Raw genomic sequence first — 21,158 nt, 5'->3', positions numbered from 1 at the left:
ACCTGTTGGTTTATTTATTTCGCGTTTGAATTTTTTTTTCTTTCGGCGGCGCCACGCGGCTCGCGGGATCTTAGTTCCTGGACCAGGGATTGAACCTGTGTCCCCCACAGTGAGAGCTCGGAGTCCTAACCACTGGACTGCCAGGGAGGCCCTTATTTGGTGTTTCATTTAATGACTCTTTTTCGACTACCTACCAGGGGCTGAGCCCAGTTTGCAGTGCTGGGAGTGAACTGGGGACAGGACAGAGATGGCCCCTGCTGCCACAGAGCTGACAGTCTAGAGGGATGTGACCGAGCAACAGACACCGTGGCGGAAACTGCAGAGAAGGAGGAGTCTCACAGCGGGAGAGGGTCAGCAGAGGAAGTGAGGGTGTGAGCCATGTGGCCATCTGGGCAAGAATCCCAGGCAGAGGGGTGGCAGGTGCGAAAGGCCCTGAGGTGGGGGCACCGCTGGGCGTGGCCGGAGGGCTGTGGGAATGAGGCCATCCGGGGAGGGGATGCGCCACGTGGGACCTGCAAGCGATGAGATCTGATTTTATCTCTGGTGAGGGGGAAGCCACGAAGGGCCCCCCGTCTGGGCAGGAGGGTGACAGGGCCTCACCAAGGTTTCACTGGGGCCTTGCTGGCTGCGGAGGACAGACTGAAGGGGGCAAGGGTGGCGCAGGGGGAGGCTGAGGGGTCCGGTAAGTGGGGGCCCGTGACCCTCCTCCCTTACTTTGGGGTAGGTGACTTCCTGCCCCAAGGGTTTCATCTACGCCACTGAACTGGGACGCCCAGCTTCCCGCCTCTCCTGTGGGCTGTCCCAGTGCTTCGTGTGGGCCTTTCTCACTCATGGTGCTAAAGGTGGGCCAAGCTGAGAGGCAACCCCCAGAGGGTACCGTTCACTTGTGGCCTGTGCGCTCCTCTCCAGGGTGCCACCTCTATAGAACGTGATGGGAATTGCGCCCCCCTGGAGGTGTGCCGTGGGCGGTCCCGGCAAACGGCTCGGAGTCTGAGAAGACGTGGACTCCGCACCTGCTCACGACACCCACGCCAAGTGTTTGGAGGAGGGTTCCTATCAGGTTGCATTCATGCAGTCATTCATTCACTCACACCCAGCCACCCTGCGGAGCCTCCCCCAAACCCTGTGAGGTACACAGGTGGGCCAGTGTCCCCAGTAGGACACTGGGGATCAGGAAGGTGTTGTGATTGGCTAACACACAGCAGTGAGGCCTTGCGTCTCCTGACTTGGCTATTCTCCAGGCCAAACCTGATCTTCCTGCCGCTGGGCAGCGTCCCGCCAAGGGGCAGCCAGGTGGTGACAGTGCCCTCTGCACCCACGAGGGGGCAGCAGACGATCATCGGTGCTGATGGCTGGAGGGTGGCTGGCTGCCTGCGTCCCAGCCCGGGCTCATCCTCTAGGTTGGTTCCCTGTCCAGGCAAGAAGGCCAAGAACAGTGAGGACACGAATAGGGTGCCCCATTCTGCCCCAAGCACTGTGCAAAGCACCTGGATGATTACTTCTGTTCAGTCCTCACCAGCGATTCTGACGGGATGGGGCACTCCCCATTCTACAGAGAGGGTGGGGGGGTCCTGCCAGGGGAAGGTGCCTGTGCAGGCTCTGGGGCCGGGGGCGGCTGGAGGCGCCGGGAGTCAGGCTCTGTCCCCCACTTTGTGATTTCTCGGGGTGATGCTAGAAGAAGCCGCCTGCTGCCGCGGGGTCATCTCCTTTTGTCTCGGGCAAGGCAGGCTCGATCTCACCCGTCTGAGGCAGGCTCCTTCCTGTCCGTGTTCAAGAAGGTGCCGCACCCGTTTCCTCGGAGGAAGGATGCCTGGACAGGAACTTGGAGCTCACCAGTCACTTGGCCTGATTTTACTCCTGCCAGAGTCTGGGGTGTGCTCTGGGAGCCCAGCCCCTCCTCCGCTCCTCTCTGTGGGCCAGAACCTTGCCTGGGTCCCCATGCTTCCTCCTCAGTTTGGGAAGGGGCCAGCCTGACTCTCTGCAGAGGCCACTGCCCAGAACAGAGGGCTCGGGGACCCTCACTGGGCTCGCAATGAGGTAGGGGTGTCACCCTGCTCTGGCTCCTGCCCCACGAATGCCAAAGGAAGAGGGGAACTGGGCCATAGGGGCGGCTGCCGGGTGCTGCCCCAGGGTTCAACCCAAGTGTGTGGGGATGCTCAGAGACTGGTCACCCCCAGGCTCACCCCATGACTGAGCCAGTCTTAGAGGGGGGATCAGACTTGCCTAGGGTCACCCGGCTGAGAGCCCAGGGCTCCTAACAGCTGAGCCAGGATCCATATCATTTCGTCGCCAGATGGGCTCTTTATGTTCTAGAAGCCCTCCCACTGTCACAGGCCAGAGAACACTGCCCACCCCCTCCCGGAGGGCGTGGCCCAGGAAGGAGTTCAAGGCTCGGTCAGTAGACCCCGCAGCCAGCATGGAGGCGGGCGCTACCCAGGGCCGGCTCTGGCCGCATCTCTTTCCCTCTCTCCCACTTAACTTATGTCACATCTTCCATCTCGGACGCCAGGATTTGCCCTCTGGGCAGCTGCAAGTGGCAGGCCTCTGGGTTTCAAAACAGGCGAATCCCGGCCTTTGTGCGAGGTCGGGGGGCTTCCTGCGGGTCCCTAGCCAGCGCACAGGATAGGCAGGGGATCTGGGCGAGTCCCCGGCCCGTGTGCCTCCCGCCTCGAGTTCTCCCGTGGGGACCGCCTGGTGGACCGAGAGGGCGCGGGACGACTCCGCGCAGTCGGTGCCCCCTCCAGGGTCTGTCCTTCCCGAAGGACCGTGCAGAGGCCCCCCAGAGCGACAGGGGCCACCTCCTGAGCTCCTCCTGAAACGCAGGAGAGACGCAGAAACAACGACCGACCATCACTCCACAGGCGAGGTCGCGCGCCCCGGGTGCAGAGCTTCCTCAAAATCTTGGTGCCCCTCGCAGAAGTCGGCGGACCCCGGGCTCCGGCCGCGCCGCAACCCCCGCCCTCTGCAACTTTTGTCAGCGGCAGCCGGGCAGGAAGTGGGGGGGGGCGGGCGGGGGCGGTGCCAGGCGAGCGCGCCGGCCCCGCCCCCACCCCGCCAGTGGCCGCGCCCCCGCGCCCCCCGCGCCCTGGAGCTGCGGAGCCGCGGAGTCGGAGCCCCGGGCGTGGAGCGCTGAGCGCGAAGGCGGGGCGAACAAAGCGGCGGCGGCGGCGAGGGCGGCCCAGGCCCCGGACGCGCGGAGCAGGCGACCCGCCGGGCCTTTGTCTCGGGCGGGGCAGAAGCTTCGGCGGCCGCGGAGCGCCCCGAGCGCAGAATGCGGCGCCCGGCGGGGCGGATCGCGGGGCGCTGCGGTGGCGGGCTGCGCGGAGGCCGGCCCGGGGCCCGGGGGGTCTTGTGTGTGTGAAGCGGGGGTCCGACGCGCTGCCCGGCGGCTGCCCCACGGCCGCACGTGGGCGGGAGCTGCGGCGCGCTAGGAGCCGGAGGAGGAAGAGGAGGGACGCGCGGCGGCGCAGCGGAGACCCGGGGCCGCCCGCGCGAAGCCCCGCCCCGGCCGCCGAGCCCCGCGCGGGCGGGCGGGATGCCCCGCGGCCGCTGCACTTCGGCCGGAGCGCTGCCCTGAGCCGGCCGGCCCAGCGAGCGGCGGGCGGGTGGGCGCCGCGGGCGCCATGGAGCAGTGGCGGCAGTGCGGCCGCTGGCTCATCGACTGCAAGGTCCTGCCGCCCAACCACCGGGTCGTGTGGCCCTCGGCCGTGGTCTTCGACCTGGCCCAGGCGCTGCGCGACGGCGTCCTCCTGTGCCAGCTGCTGCACAACCTCTCCCCCGGCTCCATCGACCTCAAGGACGTCAACTTCCGGCCGCAGATGTCCCAGGTGAGGGTCCGGGCGCGCCGGGAGGGGCCCTGGTTTGCGGTCCCGGGACCCCGGTCAGAGCGGCGGGCTCGGGGACGTCGGCAGGCGGCGGGACGGTGAGCGGAGCGGCGGCGCGCCCCGGGCCTCGGAACCGGCTCCTCCGAGGGGCGACCCCGGGAGGCACGAAGTTGGCAAAGTGCCCCAAGCCTGGGCTGCGCCTCCGCCGCCTCCGGGCCCTGCCTGGGAGCACCCGCTGCTGGGCCTGCGCCTCCCGGGGTGAGGGGCGCTCGAACCCCGGCGGGGCGCTCACCACTGCCGCCCCCTCTCCCGGGCCTGGGCCCCGGGAAGCAGCGAGTGCCCCCCCCCCCGCCCCGCCGCCGACCCCAGGATCCCGCCGAGCCGGTGGCCTCGTCAGGTGTAAGGTCCCTGGCTTCGCGCCTGGTGGCTGGACGCCCTGGAAGACAGGGGCTCGGGGCGCGGCGGGAGGGGCCCGGCGGGGCGGGGAGCCGGGAGCCCTGGGCTGGGGGCACCGCCCCCTCGCCGGCCTCAACCTCCTCCCGAACCCTTTGGGGGGCAAGCAGGGCCAGTCCCTCAGGGTCGCGCGACTTGGTGGGAACAGGAGCCCCTCATGCTTCCCTGTTCCCTCCAGTGTGGCCTTTGTCGCGGCCGAGGCGCATGTGGCTGCCGGGCGGGCAGGAAAATGTCTGCTTGGCCGGCGGGCGCTGCCTTTCGTGGCCCCTTAGAGGGAACTTGGCGAAGACTTAAGCAGAGTGGAGGCTGCTGTCCTACCCCCCCACCCCGGGTTCCGCGACCCCCACCCCAGCACCTCTGAAGGGGCCCTGGGTGCCCAGCGGGGCCAGGGGCCACCCCAGGTCTGGCCAGCACTGCCCAGGAGCAACCTTCCTGCTCACCCCACAGCCCCTTCTTCTGTGACCCTCTGGCCTTCACAAGCCAGTGACAGCTGAAACGGGCTGGGGGGAGGGGGGTGGAGTGAGTCACTGCTTTTCCAGGCTGGACTGCGTGGCCTCTGCCCTTTGGCTGTGACCGCATTTCCAAGGAGATGGGGGCATTCCCCCCCTTCAGGGAGGATGGGGGTGGCCGCTGACCAAGAAGAGTCTTGAGGGGACGGGGGCAGGGGGCCACCCTCCCACTCCACGGGAAGCGGACGGCCCAGGGAGGGAGCCCTGGCCTGCCGTCTGGTCCCCAGGTCCCACTGAAGCCAGAACTATTCTGGGCCCTCTCAGTGCTAAGTAGCCCGAGTTCCCGGGGCCGGGTGCCCTCAGATCCAGTCCTCTCCTCTGCCCTCACCCCCCGGGGGCTGGGACATACTTACCCCATTTTGCAGCTGGGGGAACTGAGGGTGTTGGAGCCGCTGAGGGCAGAGCTGGGGCTTGAGCGGGAGTGTCTGCCTCTGGCTGTGAGCTGCAGGGGCTGCCCAGGCTTGCTGGCTCCTGGCTGACTGGTAGAGAGCCTGGGGCCCAGGGCACGGCCGGGAGTGGCTGGGGGTGTTGGCTGGGTCCCGGAGCTGCCCCTCCCAGCTGTGTTTGGCCAGGAAGGGGGAGAGGGCGCGCTGGCTGTGGTAGGTGGCCTGGCTCAGCCCCTGCGCTTCCTGGGGTCCCTGGAGCCATCCTTGGGCCAGCAACGCTGACCCAGCACAGCCTCCTTGAGCCCCCCTGCTCCAGCCCGGATGAAGGAGTGTCGGGGGGCTGGGCGGTAGGGAGACCCGGATGGGCGAGTGTCTGTGTCTTCATGGCCATGTGCTCTTATTGAAACCTGGCACTGTCACCTCCCTGGAGTGACCGCTTTGGGGGCCTCAGTTTCCCAATCTATGTAATGATGACAGTACTAGTGGCTGCCTCATAGCCAGGTTGTGAGGACTCAGTGAGGGGAGGGTAGAGAACATCCTCAGTGCTGCGCTGGGTGAACGTTAGAGATCTTATCTGGGCAGGTGTGGCCCCTGGTGTCTGAGGGCTGGTCTCCCCTGCCTGTCCTCTTACGGAGGGTGGGGCTGGTCACACCCATCTTTGTGTGTCTCTTGCTGGTACAGGGATGGCTGGGTTAAGGCGCATGGCCCCATCTGTGTATTCACGATTAAACAATTCTCTTGACCATGTATGGCCGTGCAGGGTTGGGGAGAGGAACATGGCGTCTGTCTGTCTGGCTTTCTTTGCTGTCTGGGGAGCTTCCCTCCAAGGAGGAGGGGAGACGACGTGGTCCTCCTGGTCCGTGGTGGTGGCATCACGAGAAGAATCACGGCTGCCTTTTCTTATCCACCTGCCCTGAGCGAGTCATGATTCTGGGAGGCGTATGTCCCCGCTGTTCCATGAATGAGACAGCTACAGCTCAGAGAGGTCAAGCGACTCACCCCACGTCACACAGGTAGTAAGTGGTAAAACTAACACCTGGACTTAGGGCTCCCTTCCAGGACCGTGTATTTCAGAAGCCTTCCCTCTGCTGCCTCGCTGAGTTTCTGAGGGGTACTCCTGGCCCACTCTTCAGGGTGTTCACGGTGTGTGCCTGTTTCCATGGGTTGGATGGGGTGGGGAGCGCGTGCCTGTTTCCTGGGGGATCTGGACACTTTGCTGGCGAGTGGGCAGGGCCCTTCCATCTTCCTGCTGTCACTCTGTGCCCTCACGTGGACCCGTCCAGCTCAGAGGCCTTGCCTGACGTCCCCTCGTTCCAGAATGCCGCTCTGGCTTCTCCTGTGACCGGTGACATCCTGTTTTCCAAGGATCGCGCGTCGAGTGCCCCTCCTGTTTGCTGCGTGGATCTCAGCTGGGTTATTGGCCCCAAAGGCGCATAATATCCACGCACATTTACCGAGCATCTGCTGTGTATAGAGCCAGGTGCTAGGAAGGGTTCACAGGCAGATCCAAGTTGCCCCTTGTCCTGCCCTTCTGGATCTGGTCGGGTGTGCTTTATTTTTTTTTATCCAGAATGCCTGGCAGCCACGTTGGGTTTAATTAAAGTAATTCGGTGCGGCCAGATCTGCTGATCCTAATAGGAGACCGCGTGCGTCTGACAGCTTCAGTTACGAGGTCCTGAGGTTGCTGATGCCGGCAGACGGCCCTTGCGTTTGGTCTGCAGTCTGAATCTTTAGGGCACCACCCGCCCAGCCTCTTGCCCCCCCACCCCGGCAGGCCTCCTCTCCGTAGAACAAGGCTGGGAAGCTCGTCTGCAGGGACACGGCAGAGAGAGCTCCCCCATGCCCACACATCCAGCTTCAAGTCCTTCCCGTCCCTGCCTTGTGCCGACGTTCCAGCCTGCGCCCCCCTCCCCTAAGCCTTTTCCATCAGGGTCCATCGTGTGCCGGGCCCATGCTGGAAGACTACCCCTCCTTTTGTCCTGGTTCTTCCTGTAGGAGCTAGTCTAGTGGCTGCCTCCTCTAGGAAGCCTCCTCTGATTTCACTCTTCTCCCATCCTGAAGCGTTGCGAGCCTGGCCCTTGACCTGCCCCCCACCCGTGAACCGGGTATGTACCTCTAACCCTGCGTTTTGCACACTTTGCTTTAGTAAACAAGCGTCCCTCGGAGCCACGCTCGTAGCTCACTGTCCTGAACCCAGGACGGTGAATCCCTCCCCCTCCGGACTGGTGTGAGCCCTCCCGAGGGGTCTCCGGGTCCCGCCGAGCCGGGCCTCCCTTTGCTGCCGTGTCATTCCGGTCCTTCCTTCGAGGAATAATTGCGAGCCCCTGCGCTGCCAGGCAAGGGCCCAGTCCCTGCTCTGAGATGCTTTCAGGTGAGCAGGACACACAACAGGTTGTTGAGGTGCCTGTGGATGAGGAAGTGGCCTTTAAGTGTCCTGAGAGCTCCCAAGTGCAGGCAGGGGGACGCGGTTCCCGAGGCCAGGGGGTGTGATGCCTGGGCTGCCGGGGAGCAGGGACACGGAGGCCGATTCCAGCGGAAACTAGGACGCCTTTTCTTTTCAAGTCAGGTTTTGTTTTTGCTTTTTTTTTTAGATTTAATTTATTCATTTATTTATTGGCTGCTCTGAGTCTTCCGTGGCTGTGCGCGGGCTTTCTCTAGTGTCGAGGGCTGCTCATCGTGGTGGCTTCTCTTGTTACGGAGCACAGGCTCCAGGCACGCGGGCTTCAGTAGTTGTGGCACACGGGCTCTAGAGCACAGGCTCAGTAGTTGTGGCACACGGGCTTAGTTGCTCCGCAGCATGTGGCATCTTCCCGGACCAGGGATGGAACCCGTGTCCCCTGCACTGGCAGGTGGATTCTTAACCACTGCACCACCAGGGAAGCCCCAGGTTTCGTTTTAAGTGTGAACACATCTTGACACTCGAGAGTAAGTTGGTGCCCTGCACCCTCACATGTTTCCTACAGAAGAAGGTCCCCTCTGCAGCCACAGAGCGGCCACCTGAACCCGGAAAACAGTGGGGATGGTGCCGCCTTGGAATCCACTCGAGCTTCAGCGCGTGTCTCCACAAATGCCCATTTCAGCAAATGGTCCACCTGGGGGCTGGGGCGGCCCCTCCGCCTCACCTTGATTTTCCCGACCTGGATGCCTTTGAAGGCGACAGGCCCCTTTTGTTGCAGAATGTCCCTCCCTTTGGGTTCATCTGCCGTTTCCTTGCGTTGGATTCAGGCTTTGCACCCGGAGCGGGTGGAGTGAGCACACTGTTGCCTTCTGGCATCCTGTCTAGCAGGTGGCACGTGGTTTCCAAGCGTCCCCTTGCTGGGGGTGTTGGCTGTAATCGCTTGACGCTGGCGCTGTTTGCCGGACGGCTGCGCCACGAGGGCCCTCCAATCCCCCTTGTAGGTCACGAGTATTCTTGAGAAGGTGCTTTGAGACAGTGACAGGATCAGTCCTCCCTCCCTCCCTCCCTCCCTCGTCCCTTCCTCTTTTCGTCTACCACTGTGGACTGTGGCTTCCTATCCTATTCCACAGATTCTCATCTGTTACCGTCACTCTTTATTTTGACGCTCAGATGGTCTCAGGTCTGACCAGTGGCAACTGCTTCAGGCTGCTTCCGTGTGTCTTTTTGACACGTTCCCATCATTTTGTGAGCTCTGTCTCCTTCCTGGCACAAGATATCTGAGCTCATCTTGTATTTTATTTTGTCCAGCTCTGGAATCAGCCGTTTGTGGAAGGAGCTCCGGGTCCGCAGCGCAGAGGCATATGTAGAAACCAGGATCTGGGTGTAGGTGCACCTGTGCTGGGGTGTCTCAGCCCTGAGACCTGGGCAGTGTGCACCTCTGAGTTAACCCAGGCGTGTGTGTGTGTGTGTGTGTGTGTGTGTGTGTCCCCGTCTGTGTGCTGCATGTGTTCACACTTGTACTTCTGTCTGTATCAGTGCTGTCAAGTAGAAAATGTGTGGGTTGCGTCTGTCTCTTAAAATTCCTGGTGGTCATATTGAAGAAGTGAAAAGAACTGTGTAATGTTAATTCTAATAATACATTTTATGTAATCCATGACCAAGGGGGCAGAAATCAGATCTGCGGGGGTGAAGAAATCATATTCTTTTTATGCATCAAGCACAGATGTACCCAGATAAAAGAACAGTACAGGACAGATATACAGGACATCTGTGGTATTAAAATTTCACGCGGGGAGGGCGATTAAGACAATGCCTGGAAAGGCTCCTTAGGGGGGGTGATACTGACAAGAAGATTGAGAGACGCTGATTTCCCGAATATTAGCATTTGCGGGCAGCAGGGTTTGTGGCACCCAGTTTGTGCAGCAGGGGGTGGGGATGGGGGAGGGGAGAGCAGAGGCCGGTGGACCGGGGTCTCGTCTTTAGCGCTGACCTGCTGGCTGGAGGGTCACTGGCAGGGCTGTGTGGGGCAGGGTCCGAGGTTGGGTCTGGAGCTGGCAGGGAAGGCCGTCGGGCATCGCCTGCCCAGGTCATGGGTGGGCGCAAGCTGGCGTTGGTGGAATGTGGTTGGTTTGTGCCACGTGTGCTGATGACAGAAACCTGGCTTTGGCGTGGGCTGCCGGGGTGGAACGGCGAAGAATGCTGTGTTGGGTGGGGAGTCCGTCGTGAGGGGCAGCCCTCATCTGTCTGTGGTCTGGGCCCTGGAAATGGGGCGTCTCCGTGCCGGGAATGGGGGCCCTGCTGCGCGTGGGCCCAGGGCCTGACAAGGTGAGGAGGCACAAGGTGACCCCCCCGCCCCGGTGCCTCATCTCAGCTCGTTGCTGCCATGAGGTCCACGTGACCGAGGATGTCGCCTCCCCGGCAGGGCGGTGCCCTCCAGCCCCTGCCTCCTGTCCCCGTGTCCAGGCCACGTCTGTGGCTGCATCTTCCCAGGACAGGGCAGACGCCCTGCAGCCCTACCACTGAGACCCTGCCAGGTGGACCTCCCTCCCGACTGCCCCTTGAATCCAACTGCTTCTCCCCTGGCGCCCAGCCGGCAGCCACCACCCACTCCCAGAGCAGGGGTGGGCAGACGTTATCTGTCGAGGGCCAGGCAGTAGATGTTTCAGGCCCCGTGGGCCAGACGGTCCTGTCGCGGGTACGCACCTCGGCCCTCATTGTGCCGAGGCAGCGCTGATGATCTGTGAACGAGCGAGGGGCTGTGCACCAACATGTATTCGTGAAGGATGACACGTGAATTGCATATATTTTCCACATGTCACGAAATACTGTTCTCTTTCTCCCCAGCCATTTGAAAACGTAAACACCTTTCTTAGCCTGTAGGCTGGGTGGAACCAGGCAGTGGGCCGGTTCGCTGCCGCTTGTCTGCTCAGAGCCCTTCCCGGGGCCTGCGAAGGTGTCCTGGTCCCCGGGGCTCCCCCCTCCCTGTTCCCATTGCGCTTGGCAGTCGCGTCTCCGTTTGTATCCAGAGCCCTTGGCATGGGCTCATGAGACAGGAAGTGGTCCACGGAACAAAGCGTCCTCACCACTTCCCTGGTGCCAGAAAACGTGCTGAGCCCCGTGGGGTGACCTCCTCTCGGCCCCGGAGCGCGCGTGGCTGAGGCCGTGCTCTCAGCCCGATGAGCTGCCTGAGATGGCAGTGGAGGGGGCCACGCTCGGCCACTCGGCTGCCGTGAGGATCCTGGTGCTGACGTGTCACCGGCCTGGCTGAGCCTCGCTCTCCCTGCCTGGAAAGGGGGTGACGGTGGCCACCTGCGTGGGCCTCCCACCAGGCCCGCGAAGTCTCAGAACACTGCGCCTCCACCCCACGCCCGGCTGGCCGGCTTGCTCCTGCTGGCCGGACCCTGGCCCCGGCTCGCTGCCTGCGTCTTGGGCCAGCTGCCTTCCCCCGTCCACCTGGCCTCACCTTGCCTCTGGCGGCCCAGCTGCTGCAGAGCCTCGTGGGATGCCAGGGGGCCCAGGGCTTGCCTCTCCCTCCTTCCCTAGCCCCTAAGCCCCTCCCACTCGGCCCCAGGTAGGGGGAGTGGGGAGGGGAAGGACGGAGGATCCTTGGCCCAGGAGTGGAGGGGCCCAGGGTTGGTGGACCGCAGCGCTGCCCCTTCCTCTGGGGGTGACCGGGGACTCCTGCCGGAAGGGGTCTCACACGCTCTCTCTGCCGCTTCCTTCCGAGGAGCTCCTGGGCTGGATGGGACGGGACTTGCTGTCCCGTGCGGGGCTGTGCTGGTCCTCAGCAGGTGCGGATGTTTGGATCCCTGGGGGCAGAGACCTCGGAGGGCTTCGTGGAGGAGGTGGCACTTGAGCTGCTGGTGAAAACTGGACGCCTTTAGGTAACTAAAGGTTGGAGATGGGTGGTTGCTTCAGGGATGGGGCTCTGTGGGGGCAGAAGCTGGGGTGGGGGGGTTCCCACTCTGCCCCCCAGGCAGATCGCTGCTGCCTGGCCATGCCCTGTCCTGACAAACTTTGTTCCCTGGCAGCCCAGCCAGGGCGCCTCCCCTGGGCCTGGGGAGACCCTGTGAGGCACTGGGTTGGGTGGCCGTGCCCCCCGTCAATGGAGAGGTGACAGGCTGGCCTGGGGGCGCACAGCTGCGTGGGGGCCGAGGCCTCTCGCCAATCCGCCCAGGTCTCTTGGAGCCTGGCGTGCCCTTCGCTTCGCTCCTCCCTTCGCCCACAGAGCAGCTTTGGCACGATCCTCCGTGGGTGAGCAGGCTGGGGGGCCGCGCAGTGCCCGAGTCCAGACATGGCTGGGCTGGCTGGCTCGGCCTTCCCCTCACCCGCTCCCAGGCAGCTGGGGGAGGGTCACTCCATCATTTACTCAAAGTCCCATCTGCCTACGGGCCTTGGGCAGAAGAGGCAGAGACCCCTGACCTGTGTCTGACCTTCTGGAGGGGAGACAGAATAAGGGATTCGTGAAGCATTAAGACGGAGAGAAAGATGCAGAGAAAGACCACGGGCAGAAGGCTGGTGGCTGGGCTCAGGAAGCCCAGGCAGGCTCCCGAGGAGGGGCCGGAGGGGCCCCTCTGCAGCCTGCTGCCTGCACCCGCTCCCCTCGGGTGCTGTCTCAGCTCTGAGCTGGAATGGGGCGCGTGGCCTGTAAGTGACGTTCAGCCCCGCGGTGGGGGGCGGGTGCCCGAGGCCGCGGGCTCTGGGGGTTCCTTGTGTGCCCGAGGCCCAGCCACGGGGCCAGGCCAGCTCCGCACCGTCCGGTTGTGAGCAGCTGTGGCTCCCGCTTCAAGTCTGGGCCGCGGAGCGTGGCATCCTTGTCTCCTCCCGCCCCATCCACACACATCCTCCGTCCCATTCCCGATGGCTGTGTGGCGTCCACTCCTCCACCACCGGGGGGTCCTGGGCCACTCATTCTGGCCAAGCCGTCTGGGGGCAGCACCGCCCCGCCCTGGACCCACTTCCCACCTTGCGCCTGGCCTCGTGTGCTGCTGGGCAGTGGGGCGGCCGCCGACGCGTCCCTGGGGTGGAGACGGGTGCAGCGCTGTACCCTCTCAGACCCGGGTTCAAATCCTGGTCGCCACTTCTGGGCTGTGTGCTGTGCCCCGCCCGTGCCCCGGCCCCTGTTTCCTCTGCTGTGAAAGGGGGTTTCTGACAGCCACCTCCTGGGGGTTGGCTGAAGACAGAGCAGACAGAGGGGACCCAAAGCTCTCGGCCCAGCATCTGGAGGTGATGTGTGCTCAGAGGGTGTTGCCCGCCCCTCCACACCCTCACCCGGGGCGGCCCGGCCCTTGGAAGCCTGGGGCTCTGCTTCTCCCTGTAGATGCCCCTCCCCTAGCACCTGCCCCTGAGCTTGACCCGGGAGAGAGGTCAGGGCAGGGGCCCTGCAGACCTGCTTCGATGCCGGATCAGGCGCCAGCACCGCGCGTGTGGGATGAACCGCGTGCCCTGCTCAGCCGGGAAGCTTCGGGCTCCGCCGGGAGGGGCCCCCCGGCCCTCTGCTCGCGCCGCGGCACCGCGTCCTTGGTCCTCGGAGGCTCCGCGCTCTCCGGGGCCGCTCTGGTCAGCATCCTGTGGCTGCTGTGACTGTTTTGGTTTCTGGACCCAAATGGTAAACAGCAATAACAATGGACGGCTGCAGAGGGGGCAGGGCCATGCCGTGGGTACCGCCGGCCGGGATGGGGGAACGGGGGTGGCCCCCAAGCGAGGCTCCCTGCCTTTGGAAGCCTCAGTGTTGCTAGAAACGCACGACATTTCAGTTTCGTGGGGATTGTTTGTCATCTCTGCAGAGTTTATGTAAGGATTAAAACACTTACTTTTATTTATTTATTTATTTTGCGGTACGCGGGCCTCTCACTGCTGTGGCCTCTCCCGTTGCGGAGCACAGGCTCCGGACGCGCAGGCTCAGCGGCCATGGCTCACGGGCCCAGCCGCTCCGCGGCATGTGGGATCTTCCCGGACCGGGGCACGAACCCGCGTCCCCTGCATCGGTAGGCGGACTCTCACCCACTGCGCCACCAGGGAAGCCCTAAAACACTTCTTTTTAACACACCTACTCCTCATTCCCCTGAGCCAACTTAAACTCCAGGCCGTAAATGCTGCTGTCGGTTTGTTCTGTTTTGTGCTTTTGGTTTCAAAGGCAGCGTGCGCACATGGTGTCCGGTGAGAGCTGGTCCAGGCAGGCAGGGGGCCCCGGCTGCCGGCCGCCTGGCCTCCCATCCCTCTGTGGGCTTGGTAGCCTCTGGGCCTTTCCAGGGATGGGCCCCGCTCCCAAGTCCCCCCCGAGGCACCCCCCCCCCCCCGAGGTTGTCGTCTGTGTGGAGTGTGGGGCACTTTTCTGTCTTGTGCTGTCAGAGGACTTTCTGAGATGCTGCCCCACTGCCGCCTGCCAAGTTCATCCTCTCTGCTGGGGGCTTCACGGCTGCGGCAGGAGAGGTGTCTCCCGGGATGTGGAGGGCGGCAGGGTGGGGTGCTGGGGGGCCGTCGCCAGGACCGGAGTCACCTGGCAGGTGGGCGGCTTCGGGTTCCGGATGTTCCTCTGCTCCACGTGCCTCACCCCCCAGCCCAGCCCTGCCTCTGCCCGGCCTCTCTCCTAAATGTGCCGTCCACACATTTCCAGCTTTCATCCACGCTCGCTTGATGGTCGTATTTGTCTCACAAACGTAGGATGCCGTCAGGGGAGGGCGTGCAGGCACCGTGCTGAGCGCGGTGGACGACCCCAGCCCCGCGGTGAGGGCCCAGCGCGGCCCTGTTGGCGGCTGAGGCCCGGAGTCGCTAAGCCACCTGCCGGGGCCACGCAGCTGCGAGAGGCTGGGCCTGGGCTCGCCCCGGCCTTCCTGACCCCAGAGTCCAAGGCCCACGTTTTGCTTTCCTCCCCTCGGGGTTGGCTCTGGTTGGCGGCAGTGTTTCTGCCAGGTTTGGCCTGGTAGGGGAGGCGGGGCTCCGCACCTGGCCTCCGTGCCCCTCCGGGAATGGGGAGGTGCCCACTGGGACAGTGGTCGTGGGTGCAGCGTGGACTGTCCCACCTTTCAGCTGCATGAGGGGTGTCTGGTCCCGGTCCCTGGCGCACGGGGCAGCTGGAGAGGTTTCGTCTGTTCACGCCCTGCCTCCAGGTACCCCTGGGATGGTGGAAGGTTCTGGTCCCTTAAGCTCATGACAGTCACATCCTGAGACCCTCCCTCCCTTGCCCTTAAGCTCCTCTCATCCTTAATCTACCCTCCACCGCAGAGACTGGGCATCTGTGTTTTCCTCCCCGCCTCGCCCAGCTTATCTGGCTACCGGGACAGGAGAGAGAAACACCCAATAGTCATTTTGGTGAGAGACAAGGAACCTTTCAGATCCAAGCTGTTTTCCTCTATACACGACGGGTTACTCACACATACGGATTCTGAGCACCTGAGCACCCATCTGGATGCCAGAGGTCTCTCTCCGCCTGAAGCGGTTTTGTTTTTTTTCACCCTAGGGCTCAAAGGAAGTAGGCGGGAGGCAAGGCGGCGGGGTGTGACCCGGGCCTGCAGATGGACGGGTTCTCTGGCTTCCCCGGGCCTCCTCCCACCTGCCGCATTCCCCCTCCCCTCTGGGCCTCTGCGTTCCTAGCTTAGAGGGACCGGACGCCCCCATCTCTTGTGATGTCTGGGCACAGTCTGTGTGGTTAGGGCCAAGGGCTGGAGCCCTGGCTGTGCCACTGACCACTGTGGGCCCTGGAGCTTGACCTTCACGGAGCCTCAGTTTCCTCCTCTGTAGGACTGGGATAAAAATAGTATCTTCCAAAAAAAAAAAAAAAGTGTCTTCCTCAGCGGGTGATGGACAAACAACATGTGGTCTATCCAGACAATGGGATATTATCAGCCATAAAACGGAGCGCAGCACTGACATCCTGCAACGTGGGTGAACCTTGAAAACGTTACGCTCAGTGAAATAAGGCAGACCCAAAGGGACAAGCGTTACGCGATTCCATGTCTATGAAATGACCAGGACAGGCAAATCCACGGAGGCAGAAAGCAGGTCGGTGGCTGTCGGGGGGGTGGGGGGAAAAGGGGGGAGCAACTGCTAACGGGTACGGGGTCTGTTAGGGGTGATGGAAAGTTCTGGAACTAGATAGTGGAGGTGGTTGCACAACATGGGGAATGCTAAATTTCATGTTATGTGTACTTTTTTTTTTTTTTTTTTTCGGTCCGCACCGCGCAGCTCATGGGATTTTTAGTTCCCCGACCGGGGATTGAACCTGGGCCGTGGCAGTGAAAGCGCTGAGTCCTAACCACTGGACCGCCAGGGAATTCCCTACGTCATGTGCACTTTACCGGAATAAAAAAGTAGTACCGCCCTTGTGAGACTGGGAGAACTGCATGAGGAATTCGAGCAGCTCTGTGTCCTGGGACTGCAGTGGCCCGGACACCTGCCCCTGTGTTCTTCCTCCATAAGGAATGTCAAGTCACATTTGATGCCTGCATTGGTGTAAAGGCAAATATACGAATAGTGTGTTTAAATATCTAAATATTTCAATATTGTCTTCGATCTGAGACGCTTTCACGGGCTCTTAGAAGTGCCGGCCCGCAGCGCCCGGCAGGTGAGTCAGGCCCGCATGGTCTTCTCTGGCCACTCCAGGCAGGACAGGGAAGTGAGAGCCTGGACTTCGGTGTTTGTCATTGATGCGTTGTGTGATGCTGGGGAACTTGCTTTCCTTCCCCTATAAACTGGAGGTGCTGATGTTGACAGTTAAGGGTCCTCACCACACTATTCTGAAAGTTGAACAAGCTCGTGTGAGTGGCAGGCGCTCCCCGATGTCCGGCCCATTTTACGCCCCCCTCCCCTGCCACCCCCCAGTGTAAGGGTCTCAGGCTGGGCCCTGGGGAGCAGACCCCGAGACGGGAGGTGAGCCAGTGAGGCCAGGGAGGGAGGGGCGGAGGCCGAGGCCCTCCTCCTCCAGCAGCTTCTTGCCGTGGGCGCTGAGCGCTGGGGGCAAGACGGTCCTCGAGGGGCACGGCCCGAGGGAGGGGAACCTGGGGTTTCTGTCACCGCTCCTGGGTCCCCGGCCGGGCAGCAGCCTCGGGCACAGAGGGCAGTGCTGGGGCAGGCCCCGGAGTGGTGAGCCCTGGGGGATGTTGGCGGGGTGCCTGCAGCTGCTAAAGGAAGGTGGCTCTTCATCCTGGGTGGGAGATGATGACTCCCGTCATCTGGCTCTAGGAAACAGCCCAGGGAGCTTTCATCTGACTCGCTGTTGGCAGAGGGCCCGGAGATGGACCGGGCCCCCTGTGTGTATGGGCAGTAGCAAGGGCTGTTTTCTTTCTTCTTTTTTTTTCTAAATAGATGTATGTATTTATTTATTTTTGGCTGCGTTGGGTCTTCGTTGCTGCGCGTGGTCTTTCTCTAGTTGCGGCGAGCGGGGGCTACTCTTGGTTGTGGTGCACGGGCTTCTCATTGTGGTGGCTTCTCCTGCTGCGGAGCACGGGCTCTAGGCGCGCGGGCTTCAGTAGTTGTGGCACACGGGCTCAGCAGCTGTGGCTCACGGGCTCTAGAGCGCAGGCTCAGTAGTTGTGGCACACGGGCTCAGCAGCTGTGGCTTGTGGGCTCTAGAGCGCAGGCTCAGTAGTTGTGGGGCACGGGCTTAGTTGCTCTGCGGCATGTGGGATCTTCCCAGACCAGGGCTCGAACCTGTGTCCCCTGCATTGGCAGGCGGATTCTTAACCACTGCGAAGGGCTGGTTTCTGATAACAGTTATGAACGACCTAACAGGCTTTGGAGGAGGAGGCGCTCCGTCACTGCTCGGGGCTACACGTCAGGTGGGTTGGAGAGCCAGCGCTATGGTGGTGTGGGGCGCTCCCCAGACTAGGCGGAGTCAGGGAACTTTTCTGCAGGAAGTAACCTTTTAGCTGAGCCTTGAACAAGGAGTAGGAGTCAGCCAGGTGGGGAGGGCAGGGGAGCCGTTCTAGAGCAGGTCGACAACTTCCCAGCCCCCGTTCCTGGCTTGCCAATCTCAGGCCGGGCCAGGCCTGGGTCGGCCGCTGGCTCTGAGCCCGTTTCCTCCTTTCTTATTTTCCTCCTGGGTCGCCTGTCCTCTCGTCCTGGCTGCCGTTTCTCTGCAGAAGCCAAGAGGGAACTTGACGCTCACCCCAGTGACTGGGGACGTCCTGCATCGGCCTTGCTCTGCAGGGGGCTCACTGATGTGGGCGCCTTTCTCTGCGGGGGGCTCACTGAAGTGGGCGCCGATGGGTTGGGTGAGTCTCACCAGCCATGGGCTGGGACCGTCCCTGGTGCCCCAGGGGATGAGGGCCCGCTCTTGATGGGACGCCTGGGGCCCTTAACTGATGGCTGGATTGTGTTTCTCTGGGCACACCTTCCTGCTCTGGTGAGCCGAGCCCAGTCAGCTTCTCTGTCTGTAAAATGGAACTGGGGGATTTTCTGCGCCGCTGCCCGCTGCTGATGGCCTCGGGGGCTGGTGCACCTGGAGAGCTGGGTCGTAGGCAGGGATGCTCCAGTGACAGTCCCCAGCCGGGGGTGTGGGAGGGAGCCAGGTGCTCGCAGGCACCTGAGGGCCGTTGTTACCTGATGTATGACTTTGGCAAGTCTCTTGCTGTCTCCGAGTTTCTTGGGGTGACACCGCTTCCTCCTCCACAGGTGGGTTGTGAGGCTGGAGGGAGATGATGCCTGGGGCCTGCTAGCTCCGGACCAGGCAGGGCCCGACCCCCGACAGGTGGTGGCCTCTGTAGCTGCGTATGCAGAAGGGACTTGTCCTGACCTCCTGTGACCCACGTGCCTTCCACGTGCCTTCCTGGAGGTGATGCGGGAAGACGGACCCAGGGAACACGGGAGATCTTGGGCCACTTGCTTTGTGCCTGGGTCTCAGCTGGCTCACCTGTAAAATGGGGCCATCATTTCTGCCCCAGGTGCCTCCAAGGGTGGAAGGGAGGAGGGCTCTGGGGCGCTGGAGGGGAAGCGCAGGATCTGTGCGTGTGGAATCCTCTTGGCGGGAGCCACCGAGCCCCTGGCTGCGTGAGCCTCTGTGTTCTGGTTGACAAGCTCCCTCTTCCAACACTTCTTAAGGAGGGGCGTCCCGGGAGCTGCGACCGTCTCCAGGAACCAGCGTGTGGACGCAGCGTCTGCTTCCTGGAGCGACGTGGGTTTTCTGTGGTGTCTGGGAGCAGCTCGGTTTCCCTGAGTTGGCTGATGACGCAAGGTTCCTGGAGCATCCCCGCCCGCCGCCCCCAGCACTGCAGGGACGCTGGAGCACTTGGGGACGACCCGTTCAAGGGTCACATGGGGGCAGTGCGCTTCCTGGTTGTTCCCATGGCCGGAGCTGAGGGGTGGACCGTGGAGGACGCATGCCTTGTCTGCAGTGAATAACCGAGTCAGTAAATCCAGGCTGTAAACCTCACCTCCACGGCCCGTGTGTGTATGTTTACCGTCTGGCTTATCTCTGCAGTGGACTGTACAGCTGTGCTTCCCGGGAGCACGCGGGCTCATTTCTGGGACCAGGTGCGGGTGTGAACAAAGTCGAGCTGATTTTGTAGTCAGGAGGCCAGGCTTGGTCTGCCGTCGGTGCTGTGCCCTCTCTCCGCCCGTCTGCATCCCTGATACGTCTGGGTGATGCCATCCACCTCCTCTGGGTAGTTTTGGGGCCCGAATCCACTCTCCTTGAAGCGGCTGAGGGCTCTGGGGTTTGGCCCACAGACCTCTGTCCACCCTGGCTGCTGGGGGGAGCCCTGGCCACCTCCCGGCCATGGGGCAGGAAACAGGTGGTGCAGGTGCCGCTGGACAGTGGGTTCTGTTGATGCTGGAGACCTGTGGCTGTGGCTTGGCCACACCCTGGGCCAGCTCTGGGGCCCCCATCCTGCCCCCTCCCTCCTGTCTGGGCCTCCTGCTGGTGGTGGGAAATGGTCAGCCCGGGCAGGAGACCAGAGTGTCATGGACATGTCTCACCCTGCCCAGTGGAGCGGCTCTGGCCCTCAGCCTTTCTCCCGCGTTGCCATCTGGTGACTTGGGGAGGAGCAGGCCAGCACCTGGGCTGCCTCTTGGTGGCGGTGGACCCGGCCGGGACAGTGCCCAGCCCACTCTGATATTCCTTGGGCGTGATGGAGTCACCTGTCCTGCTGCGCCTGCTCCGGGCTGCTCCCCGGGCCACCTGGCGACGCTGAGACGGTCATAATTAGTCACAAGACTGGAGGCAGAGGGCAGCCCCGTGGAGTAGGAGTCACTGGCACCCATTTGACAGCATTGGAAACCGAGGCTCAGAAAGCAGGGCCTTGTCTGCCTTTACCTGTAGGAGATGGAGACAGTGTTCCCGTGGCCTCCGCGCTCCCGTGGCATCAGCATGTCTCCCGCAGGGCGCCGGCGGGCTCCGGACATGTGGGATTTATATCCGTCTGAACCCTCCCCGCGGTAATTCACGTGCTAGCACCCCCTCTCTTTTCTTAACTCATGTGTGTAATAATTTTTTTTTTTCCTCAAAAAGAAGAGGGAAGATAGAATTTTCACACACCACTCCCTCCTCATGCAAATAAACCTTGGGAGAAGTTGGCGTGTCATCTCTTTGGGTGTATTTGTGGTAATTTAGCGGCTTAAGTGAAACATCTGTCAGCCAGCCAGGCTCAGGCCGAGCAGGGCTGTGGATCTGCAAGAGCGCCTGGGAAGTAATTTACCGCAGGAGCAGGGACTCGCCGGCCAGAGCCGCCCGCGTGCAGGCACATGTGGCACCCGAGGCCACGGTGACGGGGTGAGGGGGGGCTGGAGCCTTTGTACCCGGCCCCGTTGGGTCCCTGAGGACAGCAGGAACATCCTTGGTCGTGGCCGGGCCAGGGGCTGGCGGTGGGCCTTGAAGACTGGGAGGTGCTGGGCTTCCCGTTGATGTGCGGGCTTGGTGGTGGCCAGGACTCAGGAGAGGCTGCCCTGTGTCTGCAGCCCGTCTGTGGGCTTTTAAACCCAGACCATCCTGGCCGTGTTCCCTCCTTCAGGGGAAGAAGGGTGGGCGCCCTGTCATGGTCAGGAGCCCGGCGGGGCCGGAGCTCAGACCTGCCCCACTGCTGACGTGGCCATGTGTGCCCTGGACGAGCTTCTTCATCACCCTCCCCGCACCCAGTCTCACTTGGCTTGTCTGTAAAATGGGCTGCTGTGTGGCTGTGGCTCCCAGTGGGCACTGGATGGTGAGCCAGTTCCCCTCGTCCATTTTGGAAACTGCCATGTCTGTGAAGTGCACTTTTGGGACCTGGCAGGCACTGGTTTCTATCTGAGTCACTGCGTGGTGTGACGGGACCGTGCCACGGCACAGGTGGGCTCTTGGTGGAGGACATCTGGCCCTGGGCCTTTCTGTGCCCGTCAGTCAAATGGTGGTCACATCACTTGTACTTGGATTCTTATTGGGGGGGCGGCTGCCTCTTTTCTAGAGAGTCTTCCTTCCCGACCCCCTGTTGGAGCTCCCTCTTCCTTTAAGGTCTGCTAGACCTCTCACCTCCTCCAGGGAGACCACCTGGATTTCACCAGCTCTTCCTGCAACCGGCACAGGTCGTCTGGGCCGTCTAGCTCTTAGGGAACATTTTTTGAGCCTGTGAGCGATCGGCCCTCAGGGTGAGGGAAAGGTAGGTGAGATTCTGTGCCTCCG

The 21,158-nt window shown here is 62.6% G+C and overlaps 1 protein-coding gene across 11 annotated transcripts in view; it reads left to right on the top strand.

Moving 5' to 3' along the window:
- The first annotated feature begins 3,532 nt into the window (after window positions 1–3,532).
- VAV2 (vav guanine nucleotide exchange factor 2) overlaps window positions 3,533–21,158 on the top strand; it is a 178,001-nt gene continuing 160,375 nt past the window's right edge. For 4 of the 11 annotated variants that reach the window (XR_010944761.1, XR_010944760.1, XM_067742775.1 and 1 more), the window contains exon 1: window positions 3,533–3,827. Coding sequence is in view for 9 of the 11 variants with exons in the window: in XM_067742775.1 (XP_067598876.1) it covers window positions 3,624–3,827 (204 nt within the window). In the remaining 2 variants the exon portion in view is untranslated. The remainder of the gene's footprint in view (window positions 3,828–21,158) is intronic. The other 7 variants (XM_067742772.1, XM_067742779.1, XM_067742778.1 and 4 more) reach the window with 3 other exon arrangements.

The sequence above is a fragment of the Pseudorca crassidens genome, chromosome 7, assembly GCF_039906515.1.
Source record: "Pseudorca crassidens isolate mPseCra1 chromosome 7, mPseCra1.hap1, whole genome shotgun sequence".
Classification (NCBI taxonomy): Eukaryota; Metazoa; Chordata; class Mammalia; order Artiodactyla; family Delphinidae; genus Pseudorca; species Pseudorca crassidens.
Note: the sequence above shows the minus strand (reverse complement) of the source record. Positions and strands in the feature narration are given on the sequence as shown.